Here is a 13,769-nt window from a genome sequence, read left to right as displayed (position 1 = left end):
GGCTATCAGTCACGCACGTCGCAGGCCGTGTGCAATGATGCCTTTGCCGCGGATCCAGGCAAAGACACGGCTTTGCGAGTGAATTCAGCGGCCGTGGACCGGGTCAGCTGCCGCAGCGTTCCGTAAATATTCGAGCTCTGGAACTCAAAAGGCGCCTGGGCTGGAGACGCAGGCGCAACGCTGTCCGGTATATCGCTGCCGGGCAGGAGCCACTTCGGACCACCAGAACCCTCCTCCAGGCTCTCCAGACGCCCTCACAGCGTTTCCCTCCATCCCACTGCCAATCCCGCCTTCCATGTCTCTCCGCCTGTCTCGCGCCCTACTCCTCACGCTCCTGTAGTGTGCCCTGCTCGCGCGTGAGCTGAGCAGACAAAACACTCATCGTTATGGCCACGGGCGGCAGCCGGGCTCTCCAGGACCAGGTCATATCCCTCTCCGCCCGCATCAAGAGCCTGATCAATGCCGATCTAAAAGAAATATGCAGAGGCGAGAACCTCGCGGTATCTGGCGTCAAGGCGGGCCTCCAGGCCCGTATCATCCAGCGTATTACCCCTCTCCCCCCGTCCTCACTTGAGCATGAAGCTGACCACGCCCTCTTCACTGCAGGCTTGGAAGAGCTTGCTTCAACCGGTGACTCCGCGGGCATCGAAAGACTGAGATATCGAGTTCAAAACCACGGCCACGCCCCGCCCGACACGCAGCCTCCTACATACCAGACCAGCGCTGCAGCTGGCCTCAATATGCAGGGCCAGAACGGATTTGGAAGACCACCTGGTCAGGTCCAGCCCCACCGGCCATCGTTTCAAAGTGTGTACAGCTTCAACACCACAGATATGGAATATGGATCCTAACTCTGTCATAGCCCGGATTCTTTTCAAGCAGTCCCCGTTCTACGAGATACAAGACACCCTTTCTTCGCCTATATATCTCGAAGGTGAGCATTTGCCGCAAATCGGTCTCAGAGATATGTTAATCACCGAGAAGTTACGCCAGCTCATAGAACCAACGCCAATGGCCACATCACACTCAACGAGGCCACCTGTGCGCTGCTGAGAGCGGATACCAATATGCGAGTCATGATCTATTCAGCGAGTGAGGGCCCTCTGGATGCATTCTCGCGGACGGATATTAGTTTCCCAACGCAAATGGAGGTGAAAATCGGCGCCGACGAGGTGAAGGCCAATTTCAAAGGCCTCAAAAACAAGCCGGGGTCAACACGGCCGGCCGACATTACGGACCAGATCCGAAAAGTTCCTGGATACAGGAATAATATCCAGATCGCATATGCCCTAACTCAAAAGGCAAGCCCTACTACAGAGGTCACTGTATTTCCTATCCTTCTAATTGCGCCAATGAAACTGACAATGCCGGCAGAGATTCACCATAATCATCCATCTGGTCAAAAAGCGCTCCGTGGAGGAGCTTACCCAGAGAATCCAGGACAAGGGAGTGATTGCTAAGGAGACCACGCTTCGCGAAAGTCAGTGCAGCGTCATGGTTCATACTGGTTCACATGTATTAACAGTTTCCACAGTGCAAAAGAAGGCAAACGATCCAGACCTCGTGCTCGGCTCGACGGTCATGTCCTTGAAAGATCCGGTATCCACATTACGGATCGCCATCCCTTGCCGCAGTGCGATCTGCAACCACAACCAGTGTTTCGACGTCTCATCTTTCCTCCAACTCCAAGAGCAGGCTCCTACGTGGACATGTCCTCAATGCAATAAAGTGGTAACATTCGAGTCGTTGGCTGTAGATCAGTATGCCTAAGTGTTCTTTACCCTCAGAATAGAGCTAACTGGACATAGATATTTCCAAGAAATATTGCAATCAGTGCCGCGATCGACAGATCAGGTGACGATCGAGCCTGACGGGAGCTGGTCGCAGGGGAGCAACACCGAGAACCAGACCCCTAGAAACGGCACCGTAGCGAAGTATGAGGATGATAGCGATGATCTGATAGAAATATCGGATTATCGCGTCAACAACCTCAAAACTGAAGCCGCCAGCACTCCGCTTTCCCTCGCCCGCACACCACCAATGTCTTCACGGGAGGCCTCGACGGCACTCTCAGCACCGAGAAGCAGCCACAAGCGCACATCAGACGTCATTGATCTGACGTTGAGCGATGACGACGAGCCACGACCAGCAAAGAAGGTAGCGTACCATACCCCCAGTAGCTTGCCCGATCCATCACGAAATGGATACCGGGCACCGAGCTACAGGCCGCAGGGCACAACGCAACCTCCTCTACCCCGTCCACCAAATGGGGCACCACCCTTCCGATTAGCCCACTCTCCTCCCCAGCCACAACAACACACGTATAATACTTATCCACCTCGCCCTCCTGCACCATCTACCAGCTATCCAAACCCAGGATCGTACAACGACTACAGCAGCTCACCATGATTTTTCCGTTTCCATTCATGTTACGAAAACTAACACTTCTCTCTTCGCAGACCTCAAGGTAGACGTACGTCGAAGCCGGACATTGACAGCGGGATCGCGCTCTTTGGCGACCCACGACTCGCTCGATGCCGACCGGACGGCGGAATTACAGTGTGCTTCTTTCAACAAATATCCTTTTCGTGCGCTCCACGCCATCGGTGCAGCAAGGTGTTCTGGGAACGGGTGGGTTACGAAGGACAATGGCGTATTCGGACTGTATAATTGGTTGAGGGTTTTGAGAGGTGCACAAGCGGCCTCTAAAAGGAATGATTTCTCTGCGGGCATCATGCGGCTGTTTTTTGGCGTGGGGATATCCGAGGCGATCTGCGCCGGAGTTCTATCTTCGTGGATTTTTTCCTTGCTTCCTTTTCCTTTTGAGGCATGCAATTCAGTTTGCTTGCTTCTGTGAGAGAGGGGAGAGAGAACGGCGAGGCGGTCAGGCTTGTCTGGCGCTGGCCAGTGCGTTAGAGGGATGGGCTAGGCTGGCCATCTGCGACTAAGATGGAATCGAAACTAATATATATACTACACGACGTTCACGTGATTGAGTATGTGTTTGTGATGATGATTTTTATTCTTATGTTGATGATTACCAACTGACGCCATTGGCTCCGTACTCCAATTGAAGGAGTTTGTGAAGTACATGTCTCCCAAGAGATACAACGTGTAGTATACACAGCTAAGGTCAGGAACGGTATTATGTAATTAAAATGGGGGGCCGCGGTCTGGGGAGAGGGATTAATTACAAGACCGCTATTACAACCGGGCGCGCTGGCTCTCTCTGCCAGCGGCCAAGCTCATCCATCCAAAAAGGAGGCTTTTTCGAAATCACCCTTTTGAAAGGAAAGAAGTATCGTAGACTTCCCACGCGAAGAAAATTGCGCGTATTCGAACGCTGGAAAAAGAAAAGAAAAACCAAATGCGTCTCATTGACCGCTCCAGTCGGCTCTTCCTCTGCTTCTGTCTGTACACCGCCTTTCGTCTAGTATGTCTCGATCATCTCTTGATCGTAAGACTGCGCGCTACTGCACCTTCTTCGCCGCCCCCTCCAGCGGCTCGTACGTCCGATCGTCCTCGCCCTCGACCTCCTTCACAATCTTCTCCATCTCCTGGCTCTGCTTCTTCCACTCGCTCTGGCACATCTTCAGCTCCTTGCGGAACAGCTCGTCGTTGGGCTTGCGGTAGCTGCCACCCAGCCGATCCCACAGCGTCGTGAACTGGCCGTAGTTGTAGTTGAAGTACAGATGGTGCATCGTGTGGCAGGCCGCGCCATTGATGATCGGCGAGTCCGCGATGTACTCGCCGTCATGGATCAGCACGGTCCACACGTTGATGAACACGAACAGGAAGACGTACGCGAACTTGTTCAGCGGGAACAGGAACGGGAAGGCGTGGTACGGGATGCTCTGGCTGAAGCCGTCGACGGGGTGGAACGCGTGCGACGCGTACGGCGTCGGCATGATCCACTTGTGGTGCGGCTTGTGCAGCTGCTTGTACACGAGCGGGTGGTGCAGCCCGCGGTGGATCCAGTAGATGAACAGGTCCGTGAACAGGATGAAGAAGGGGAATTGCAGGATGTTGTACCACATGCCCGGCCCGTCGGCCGACGCGTCGTACATTTTGGAGTAGCCGCGCACTTCGGCGAGGAAGATGGGCGCCGTGAGCACGGCCATCCCTGGCAGCGATTTGTTGGTCTGCCAGATTTCTTGCCGCACTTGGTGTTTGAGGTATTTGGGGTGCGCGAAGGTGGCTTTGTCGAAGACGAAGACGTAGGAGAGGGTTGCGCAGACGTAGTAGATTACGAGGCCGAAGAACCTGGGGCGAATCAGCTTTGTAGGAGGGTAATTGAGGTAATTGGGATGAGGGGGGTGGAGGCGCATACCAGGTGATGGCGAACAGGCTAGCGAGCTGTCGCCGCCAGTCATCTCTAGGTAGTTCACTCAGGTAGGCGTATTTCCCGGGCGTGAAGGATAGGTACTCGCTCGCGGGCGTGTACTGCCATGTCGCCGCTGGATATCCAGTCGCAGCTTCGCGGATGCTGGAGAGGGTCGCGTTGCCCTTGAGGCCAGCGGAGAAGGCGGTTGAGGCGGGGAACAAGGTCGCGTATAAGGGGTCGAACAGAAAGGTATCAAACCCCTCGAGGACGAGATCCATAGCGGCGAATGTTGCCCCTCGAGGACCTGGCGAATGGTGGTGAGAGAGGACGAGAGGTCCGGCGCAAGCCGCGGTGAGGGTCCAGGAGCGCTCGGAAGCGGAGGCAAGAACGACAGAAGGTAGCAGCCAGGCAAGATGCAATTGCTGAAGCCTGGAGGGCGACTCGCGATGATAAAGACAGTGTGGTAGGGAGGTTGCGGTGTTAATCAAATTCGCTCTCGCTTTCGCAAGCTGCCATTGATTTTTCAGGGGTGGCCCGCGCCAATCAGCACGCGACGCCGGGCAAGCTCCACTCTCGGTTTCCACTCGAGACAGCATCCGAACCCGAAGAATCATCTGATGATGGAACGGACAACGCCTGTTCGTCCAATATTCTCCTACTGCCCGCAAAAAGCCCCAATCTGACCGCTAATTCAAGCTGATGAGGAATTCCAGCGACCGGATGATATCGGGACGGTTAGCGGCACTTGGTGAAGGGTTCACGTCACGTGTTCTGTCACTTTGCCTTGTCGAGGATAGGGAACGTCATCATGGACGGTGGCTTCTACTTTCTTTATACAAACAACACCAACGTACTCCATAAGGCGTGTTGTGGTGTTCCGCCATGTGCCGGCCCGGAATCTGATCCTCCGCGCCAACTTTTCAGGGGCCCTTATACCCTGCCATTTATTTGACCAAGCGACGCGAATTAAGTTCGACATGACTTCGCCTTCGCTTTCGCGTCTCGGGGATTGATGAATGCTTCTTATTTTGAGATAGTGAGGAAAACTAGAGCTGCAAGTACAGAATACGAATGCGATTTGAAGACCAGCTGAAGAAAGGTAATCAATCAAACACTCTTGAATGCTTTCCAAGCTGTGGTGTTCCCAATGCCAGAAAGTGTAACTGTAGTCCTGCTGGTAAGGATATATAGTCCCTTGCCAGAAGTCTGGGCATACTCGCTCACCATCGTTTGAGGTGCTTCAACAGATTATAAAGCTTCCAATAATATTCAGAGGCCTTGAGAGCTTGAATAGGAGAGGTTTCATGCCCTTTCAGTCGGTCAACTTGGCCACCGTTTGTGGTGCTTCAGCACATTATCATCCTTCTAGAAGAGACCAAACGACAACGTGCCCAAAGTTGTGTCACAGTACCGTCCTCTAAAAGCCAATCACCTACACCAACCGGAGAAGACGTCGCACCTCATCTCACCTCAGCCACACCGATATTCCAGAACGACACACAACTATCCCTGCAACCTCCACCAGGCTTCTAGAATTGCATCCTGTATCCTTCGAGTCAGTTCCGCCAGCCAAAACCAATGTTGACGATACGGAGCCGCACCCATCCATTCACCAATCGGCCCGAGACCTCGACCGTCCAACTCGGATACGAAGGCGCTGAATTATCACCTCTCTCCATACCTTACGCGTTTACTCCGCCACTTAGACAAGGCACCGTTCCTGAGATCGCGCTTATAGACGAAGTGTTCCGCATGCTTAGTGTAGGTGCCTAAGCGCGCCTATCTTTGCAATGTTTCTGCGCTTACCGTCATCTGACGGCGGGGTAGCCCGACAACACTAATAGGCACCTTGGCCTAACCCATCCATTGGGCTAGGCATGATGTTAGTAAGGCCGCGACTCCACGCCTATGGAATGGATGGCATAGCCCACTGCGGGCTTCACGCGGTAGCATGGTTGGATAAGCCGATGTAAGGAGGAGGCTGCTTACCTACATTAGACTTACCTGGGCCTTCACAATCCAAGTTCTTGATCTCAACATAGATCTTCGGTGGTTTCGTCGTGTGTGTCCATCTTATCTCACTTAGCTCTAGTATCCCTAAATTGCCCTGACAAAGGCCTCCATCATGGACACCACTCTCCAGAGCATCACCCAAGCCATCGGCGGCTTCTCCGCCCAAAACGCAACAGAAGCATCTCGCAAATCGCTCCTAGAAGCCGCGCGCTCTCTAATCGCGGAGCTCGAGACACCAGGGGAGAAGTTGGCGCGGCTGGGTTGGTTCGAGGTTAGAGCTTCCCAACACTTCGCTTTTTTCAACGAGGCTGACGATTGAAAAGGGCTATCGCACCTACGTGCTCAAAATCGGATTGGATCTGGGTCTATTCAATAAAATGGCCAAGGACAACGCGTCGCCGAAGTCTGTGGAGCAGCTTGCGAAGATGACGGGGGCGGAGGCACGGTTGTTAGGTTGGTTGAAAAGGTTCGGATTTGTCGAGTTATTAGCTGATGATGAAGCGTAGACCGATTCTTGCGTGTCCTAGCCGCGGATCGTATGGTTGAGGAGACGGGATCTAGCGAGTACACGCTCAACGGGTTCTCGACGTTGCTGACGCAGGAGATCTACCAGGGCCTCTTGATTGACTGGTTAGTGACGGTCTGAACGAAAAAGGGTTGTTATGTTGACTGGAAACGTAGTATAGATGCCAGCGGTCTCCCCACCGCAGCACTGCCGGAGTATCTCAAAAGCACCGGATACAAGAACCCAATCAGCAAGGACGAGAGCGCATGGAAATTTGCGCTCAAGACGCCTCTGTCGTACTTCGAGTATCTCGCCCAGCCAGGCCAGGAGTACCGCTTGCGGAACTTCAACCTCCACATGACGGCAAAGAACGAAATCTACACGCAGCGCTGGTTCGAGGTGGTCCCCGTCCATGAAGCCCTACGCCCGTCGTTAGGACCGGACTCACCTCTCATCGTCGACGTCGGCGGGAACGTCGGGCACGACCTCATCGCTCTCCACGAGGCGCACCCGGAGCTGAAAGGAAAACTGGTATTGCAAGACTTACCTGGGCCTATTGCTCAAGCAACAAACCTACCGGCCGGTACCGAAAAGATGGAGTACAGCTTCTTCACGCCGCAGCCCGTGAAAGAGGCGTCCGCGTACTACTTCCACCAGGTGCTCCACGACTGGCCCGACGACAAGTGCCGTGAGATTCTGAAGAACCAGATTCCGGCGATGAAGAAGGGGCACAGCAAGATCCTCATCGACGATCTGGTCATCCCGGACCAAGGCGCGGGCTGGCTGGAGACGGGAATTGATATGCTTATGCTGACGACTCATTCCGCTCAAGAGCGGACACAGGCGGATTGGAGGAGCTTGCTCGATAGCGTGGGGTTGAAGATGACGAAACTCTGGGACTGCAAGGGATATCCTTTCAAGCTGATCGAAGCGGAGCTTGCGTAAGTCTCCCGAGGAGAGTAGCGTTCAGGATGGCGACTGGAGGCGCGCAAGGGGCATCATGTGGGGCATCCTGTCAGACGATTGAGCCGCAACGGGCAAGACGAAAGCTAGCGGAGATCAGGGTCGAAGAGGAAGACGGGTTCCTGGTGAGTGCAAGGGCTATCCCTTCAGACTGTCGAGTTGTAACGGGTATGACGAGAGCTAGAGAGAGTATGGTTGACGATCTTGACGTTGTGAGTGTAAGGGGTATCCTTTCAGACCGAGTAACGCGCAGCTGGCATGAAAAAAGCGAGTACAACAATCCAAATGAAGTATAAAGAAGAGAAAAGTATTACGACCGCCAACGTGCTCCCTTCTTCATCCAGACTAGAACGCATGGTTTCAGCTCACATGTTCTTCGCCCTCACCGCCCTAAGCCCCTGGGGAGTAGCATCGGTGTTGTATCATGACACGAAGTCGTCGACACCGACACCGTCTTTTCCCCACATTCAGGACTCATGCAACCTTCCCGTTAGCATGACTCGGTCGGCCAAGATAACTTGAAACGAAAGTGCCACCTCACTGACTAACAGAAAGTCCGCAGCCGCAAAGTGTTGCCACAGTCACTTCACAGCTGCCTGTTTGGGTCGCACGTGCCGCATCCCAGTCTGCCACGCTTTCTTGTGCATTTCCTGTATTCACCTGCACTACCCCTGCGTCGAGCATCCACCGGTGGCTTCCGAAGCCTCCAGTGTGCGGTCAACATTTGCCGCATGGGCGGCTCCTCATCGGTGTGCGAACAGAATCGTCAGACCGGAGAAGGAAGGTTTCAATCCGCGGCGAAGGAGCCCTAAAATCCTTCAAGGACGGTATGGGGTACCGGGGGGGCAGGGCGGCAAGCTTCCACAATCCACATGGCTACCGACCGTTGCGTGGGGTGGCCGCGAGCTTCCTGAGGCGGACCCGACTCCTGGGTTCATTTGCTGTGGGGTTGGAAGGATTCGCTGCTGTAGCATTCATTATCAGATGCCGCGTCTGATCTCTCTTAATCATGTCTCAGGCTGACAGTGACAGCGGGAGGAAGCATCACCGTCCACCGGAGATTTGAAACGTCGGTCTCAACATGAGGCTGATCTTATGGAGAGCATTCTTCGCGTTGATATTGCTTGCTGATTGTAGTGCTCGTAGTGGTTCTTTCGTTACCCTTACCTAGATTAGCAGAAGAGCATAACGTCAGGGCCATCAAGTGAATGGAACCCCTGATTGTATCTCCGTGAAGCACACCTAGGACTGCAAGCGAACATCGGTGAAGCTGTTCTGTGATACTCTGGGTAACGGGCCTCGAGGCTTGGAGCGGGCGTTTCCGCTACCGTCTAAACCGCGCGGTGATAGCACGTTGTCGACGCTCGGGGCGCCGGACTAAGAGGAACGCAGTCCGTGCTGCTATGCTATTCATGCGGGCCGGATTAGGCAGGTGAGATAAATCCACATGGTTGAGGAGCGGCTCCAAGGCTTGGTTCGCGGGTGGTCATGGTCTCAGGTTGCAGGATTGCGTGTGCTCTTGCGGAGCTTGAGGAGGATTCTGGCTGGAGCGCACGTCGAGCGGCAGCATGGGATTTGCTTCGAGATGGAACCGGCCGTGCTTTTCGTCACGGCGACCAACCTCCAGGCGGCGTCCTGTCATGCCTCCCGCATCCATCCGCTTGCCAAGCGCTACTGGGGAGCAGTCAACACCAGACATGCGTTCACGCCGTCAGCCACGATGGTGAGGATGTTCCTTGCCCGGTCCCGTAGCAATCACTCCTCCGGTGCTGCCACTAGCCTCACTGCAGCTGCGGATTAGTGCCATCCAATCCCCAGATCCGCCTCTTTAATCTAGATCCTTGCGTCGTACAGACGTGGTGGCTAAGTTTATCGCTCGGTCGTAGCATGGCGCAATCCGCCTTGCATCTCCAATCCCAGGCGCGATCTATGAGATGGTGCCGCGATAAGCATCACACAACCCTGGCGTGGCTCCACTCGGCCCGCTGTCTCTTCAAAGAACCACGGCCACGGCCAGCCGAAAGAACCCTTGGCCCCTCCAATAAACCCCCAGCAGCATTTATCGAAATAGCCAACAAGCAGAGCCGAGCGATCTCCTATCATCCCACCCGACGGCGAAAATCTCTTCTATCCTGCAAGGTTTTCAGCGCCGCCGCGGAGAACCCCCATCCTCGCCGTCGCCGCATCAGCCCTCTGAGGCTGGCTGGAGCACTGGAAATCCGGGGGACGCGATCTGCAAAAATCCCCTTCCATCTGCACACAACCCACCCCACACCCTGCGCAAAGAAAATTTTGCCCCCAGCGCAAGGCTAGCAAATCCCAATCTGCCATTTGAACTCCGATTGCGCGCAGCGTTGATTCGCCCCTCTCCCAAGCGAAAATACTGCGTCATGTACGAACATCCGGAAGTGTAGGTGTCCACACGAGGTTGAAGCCGCATCCAGCGGTCCCCACGCGCCGCCCCTCGATGCAGCAAGCCCTGGAGAGGAGAGCAGAGTTTTCGCGTCGCGCCATCTCCGATCCAATAGGGCCTGCGATTAACCTGCAGGACGACGCCCGCGTTCTGCCACTTCCCCTCTTTCGTGAAACCTAAGCCTTTTGATCCCTTGCCTCTTCTCTTCGCCGTATGTGATGCCCACAAACGCCACGCACGCAAAGCACGTGCAGCGCATTAGCATCCCGCCTCTATCCACCGCCGCGCGCTGCACCACTCGCTTGATGGATAGAGGCGGACGCCATTACCAGCGCCAGGTTCGCCCGCTAAAGCCCATCCAGAGTCCTGCGAACGCCTTCCCCCCCCCCGGCGCCGGGCGGGCTCCGTAGTTCGTTGCGCTCTCTTGCCCCCGTACCGCATGCCTAGAGACGTACACGGGGCAATTCTCTTCAGCTCGCGTCTTATCTCGCCAAAGTTCCATCGCGGTTTCGCGGCGGTCGCTCGCTCGCATCTCGAAACTCCGCTATGGGTAGGATGGGTAGAGACGGGTAAGCAGAGCGTACGTGCGCGGTGCAGCCGTCACCGCGAGTAGGCGAGGACTGGGTTGTGAGTGGAGCTATTCTCCGCTCAGGGATAGGCGTGGCGTGGCGGCCGCCTTGGCGTGGCTTACGAGAAATTCCCCACCCACCAGCCCACCCACCGCATCAGGGAGCGGGGCGGGGATGCGAAGGTAACGGATATGCGGCGTTGATTGGCGGAGCGCGGCGTAGCGAGCAGATTGGTGATAGGCTGCGTTGCGCGTAATGCGATCTGTCACACCAAACCGCATCCCGACCTGGCGATGCGAGAGAGGGGTTTGTGATCGAGGCGTGCAGGACCGTTGCGACCAAGATCGAGATGCCCCGGGACTGAGATCTGGGGGTTGGATTCGTGTCTTAGGTAGTAAGATAACTGGGTGTTCGGCAGAGTGCTAATAAACGCGTCTCACATCGGGGGCTTTTCCCAGAGATAAGTGTTGTGCATAGTTTGCTAGAGGCTGCGGTGTGATGATGTAGGAGCGGCTTAGAGTGATGTTAAAGAAGCATATAATGCAACTGATGGAAACTAGTACATAGAATATGTAGAATATGAACAAAATGTACGGCGGCGGCGAAAAAAATGCTTCTTCTCACGCCAGCCAGTAGGGTATCCGCGCGTTACCAAAAAAACCGACTATCCTCATCCCGTCCGTCCCAAATATGGCTTTGACAGCGTGCATGATAGTAATGAAAAGATTCCTAATCCAGTCCCAAGCCTGATGTGCCCATCTTGAGGTGTTTCGCCGGGTCGGGGACCGAATGTAAAAGGGAGGAGCGAAACGGCCGGCAGATCAACATCGCGTCATTGTCCACAAATCTCTCTTCCCGGTCCCAAAACTCTCCCTCAACGGACTGTGGCCCAAGAGGCTCAAGACAGTGGTTCCCGCGCAAGCAAAATGCCAAAGAGATCCCACCCAGCCATCAGATAATGCGAAGGCCTTTGAAAGGCATGCCTAGTGCCTGCAGTTCCTGTAGATTCGTCGTTATCGTCTCACGTGTAGTCGTATGGTTGTCGTCATCGTAAAATGTGATTGCTGCTTTGTTCAGTACATCTTTCGTTCGGGAAAGACCATGTCACCGTATCCGGTAGCTTGGCTGTTGTAATGGCCAGTATCGACTGGGCCGCTGAAGTCGTAGCCGTCGTGGCTGGATTTGTGGTCTTGCTCGGCCTCCGAGGATAATGATGAAGAGCGGCTGCTCCGGTCGCTTCCTGGGTGTGGGTGGGTATAGCTGTGGTGAATTCGGTGCGACGCTGAGGACGATGCTGTGGCTAGGGACGAATAGGAGGAAGATGAGGAAACAGCAGAAGACGGGGCAGCCGATATTCTCCTGTCTTTGCCGCGTCCTTTGATGCCTTTGTTGGAGTTCTTATACAGGGCAGCAAAGTACTCCCAGAGGTCCTTGTCTTGGGCTGTCACGGGGTCACCCTCTCTGATGGATGCAAATTTCGAGGTCAAATAACGCAGAGTCGATATATGGAACTTGTTTTGGTGTGACTGTAGGCTGTGATCAGTACTGAGTCATGGCCGTCGGTCCGAATACTACCACTACATACCTTGAGGTTACCAAGTTGAGTAAATTGCTTGCCGCAATCGTCCAGTCTGCACGTGAATGGCTTGATCTGTTGGTGCACAATCTTGTGTGCTCGAACATTGCCACGTTGTGCGAATGTCTTACCACAGATGTCGCACTGGTACGGTCGCTCCCCGGTGTGTCTTCGCTCGTGGGTCTACAAAGCGTTAGGAATAGCTTTTATACGGTGCAGAGCGTACTAACCTTGAGGTTTCCAAGCTGGGAGAACCGTTGTCCACATGATGGTTCCTTGCACAGCTAACGACTTTGTCAGCGACTTGTAACCGACATCGAGAAGACACCACTCACGAATGGTTTAATTCCAGTGTGAGCACGAGTGTGGATTTCAAGGTGAGTCTTCTGATAGAAGCTCTTGTGGCAGTCAGGCATGCTGCATTGGTATCTCTTCTTCGACTTCTGACTGGACTTGGTCTTCTCGCTGTCACCGCTGGACTTTGCAGATACGTGAGCAACAGGTGCCGTGTATGTAACGAGTGGCTGCTTTTGGGGCAGTACCTTACTGGGCTGCTGCTGTCGTTTTGCCTGGTTTGACTTGGCCTGGATGGCCTTCATCAGCGTATCCACATCGGTTGCAAAGTTGATAGCGCTGTCAGACTCGGAGCTGGTGTCCTTGCAGACGTCGGCGTAATTGGCATCGTTGTAGACCTGGCTTAACTGGATGGGAGAGGCTGCTTCGGTCTTGACTGGTGGGGTGCTCTCCATCATGGGGTAGTTGTTGCGGACGTCTCTCGTGGTTGGTAGGCTATTTGGAAGCTCGTTGGGGCCCGAGTATGCCACGGGGTGGGCCATTGTCGGAGGGTAATTCATGTTGAAGGCTTGTTGCATGTTGTATGGGTTCACTGCGAGGGGATCAAACGCATAAGCTCCAGATTGGTACGGGACTGAAGTCGTAGGGTGGCTTTGGAACATTGGCATGGCCAGGTCAAGGTGTGTTGGCTGGAAAGCTCTCGAGACTGGGGGGTTTGATACTGTCCGCACAGAAGTGTCGTAAGAAGGAAGCATGCTCATGCTCATGTTGGGGACATGGACGGCTTGGTTTGTTCGTCGTTGGTGCCAGATTCCAGCGTGTTGGGAAGCAACAGCGGCGGCCATTGTAGAGTAAGGGCTAAATGTTTGGAAACACTACAGATATATGCTAGCAGACGGGGTGCAGTAGCAGAGTGAGAGATGCGGCAATAGAAGAGGCGCAAGGGCGGAGCCGGGAGACGGTAGGTGCGGATATGCAGGAGCGGCGTAGTGTGGAGAAGACTAAGTAGATGATGGACAGAGGTAATATGCAAGATGGCGTGGGAGCAAAATGGTCATGAGGGAGTGAGAATCTGCAGCAGAGCTTGTCTGGGCCCGGGGGCGTGGTTGGAG

The 13,769-nt window shown here is 54.6% G+C and overlaps 4 protein-coding genes across 4 annotated transcripts; 2 read left to right on the top strand and 2 right to left on the bottom strand.

Annotated features, from left to right (window-relative positions):
• The first annotated feature begins 329 nt into the window (after window positions 1–329).
• On the top strand, window positions 330–2,514 carry BDZ99DRAFT_413906 (zf-MIZ-domain-containing protein). The gene is made up of 8 exons (XM_033716708.1): window positions 330–543; window positions 607–807; window positions 863–934; window positions 985–1,301; window positions 1,375–1,480; window positions 1,535–1,760; window positions 1,809–2,157; window positions 2,460–2,514. Exons 1-8 carry the CDS (start codon window positions 387–389, stop codon window positions 2,469–2,471), a joined length of 1,440 nt encoding a protein of 479 aa, XP_033578419.1. The 5' UTR covers window positions 330–386; the 3' UTR covers window positions 2,472–2,514.
• A 622-nt stretch (window positions 2,515–3,136) lies between these two features.
• BDZ99DRAFT_440300 (uncharacterized protein) lies at window positions 3,137–4,804 on the bottom strand. The gene is made up of 2 exons (XM_033717706.1): window positions 4,331–4,804; window positions 3,137–4,263 (listed from the first exon to the last, which is right to left on the bottom strand). Exons 1-2 carry the CDS (start codon window positions 4,600–4,602, stop codon window positions 3,471–3,473), a joined length of 1,065 nt encoding a protein of 354 aa, XP_033578418.1. The 5' UTR covers window positions 4,603–4,804; the 3' UTR covers window positions 3,137–3,470.
• Window positions 4,805–6,510: 1,706 nt separating this feature from the next.
• On the top strand, window positions 6,511–8,122 carry BDZ99DRAFT_461520 (S-adenosyl-L-methionine-dependent methyltransferase). Its single transcript, XM_033719635.1, has 4 exons — window positions 6,511–6,608; window positions 6,661–6,790; window positions 6,844–6,967; window positions 7,019–8,122. Exons 2-4 carry the CDS (start codon window positions 6,715–6,717, stop codon window positions 7,785–7,787), a joined length of 969 nt encoding a protein of 322 aa, XP_033578417.1. The 5' UTR covers window positions 6,511–6,608; window positions 6,661–6,714; the 3' UTR covers window positions 7,788–8,122.
• Window positions 8,123–11,860: 3,738 nt separating this feature from the next.
• BDZ99DRAFT_384122 (uncharacterized protein) lies at window positions 11,861–13,502 on the bottom strand (the record flags this gene model as incomplete). The annotated part of the gene is made up of 5 exons (XM_033715365.1): window positions 11,861–12,313; window positions 12,373–12,546; window positions 12,594–12,647; window positions 12,699–12,842; window positions 12,906–13,502. 5 exons carry the CDS (start codon window positions 13,500–13,502, stop codon window positions 11,861–11,863), a joined length of 1,422 nt encoding a protein of 473 aa, XP_033578416.1.
• Window positions 13,503–13,769: the final 267 nt, after the last annotated feature.

Source organism: Mytilinidion resinicola, assembly GCF_010093595.1.
Source record: "Mytilinidion resinicola strain CBS 304.34 unplaced genomic scaffold BDZ99scaffold_7, whole genome shotgun sequence".
NCBI classification, from domain to species: Eukaryota; Fungi; Ascomycota; class Dothideomycetes; order Mytilinidiales; family Mytilinidiaceae; genus Mytilinidion; species Mytilinidion resinicola.
Note: the sequence above shows the minus strand (reverse complement) of the source record. Positions and strands in the feature narration are given on the sequence as shown.

What these genes read in the sequence shown, in the direction of transcription:
- BDZ99DRAFT_440300 (XM_033717706.1), bottom strand. Translation starts at nt 4,602, where the DNA reads ATGGATCTCGTCCTCGAGGGGTTTGATACCTTTCTGTTCGACCCCTTA. An exon ending in AGCCTGTTCGCCATCACCTG is followed by an intron (nt 4,264 to 4,330) that starts GTATGCGCCTCC and finishes GATTCGCCCCAG; the next exon opens with GTTCTTCGGCCTCGTAATCT.
- BDZ99DRAFT_461520 (XM_033719635.1), top strand. Translation starts at nt 6,715, where the DNA reads ATGGCCAAGGACAACGCGTCGCCGAAGTCTGTGGAGCAGCTTGCGAAG. An exon ending in GGCGGAGGCACGGTTGTTAG is followed by an intron (nt 6,791 to 6,843) that starts GTTGGTTGAAAA and finishes GATGAAGCGTAG; the next exon opens with ACCGATTCTTGCGTGTCCTA. An exon ending in CAGGGCCTCTTGATTGACTG is followed by an intron (nt 6,968 to 7,018) that starts GTTAGTGACGGT and finishes CTGGAAACGTAG; the next exon opens with TATAGATGCCAGCGGTCTCC.
- BDZ99DRAFT_413906 (XM_033716708.1), top strand. Translation starts at nt 387, where the DNA reads ATGGCCACGGGCGGCAGCCGGGCTCTCCAGGACCAGGTCATATCCCTC. An exon ending in CATATGCCCTAACTCAAAAG is followed by an intron (nt 1,302 to 1,374) that starts GCAAGCCCTACT and finishes CAATGCCGGCAG; the next exon opens with AGATTCACCATAATCATCCA. An exon ending in GGAGACCACGCTTCGCGAAA is followed by an intron (nt 1,481 to 1,534) that starts GTCAGTGCAGCG and finishes CAGTTTCCACAG; the next exon opens with TGCAAAAGAAGGCAAACGAT.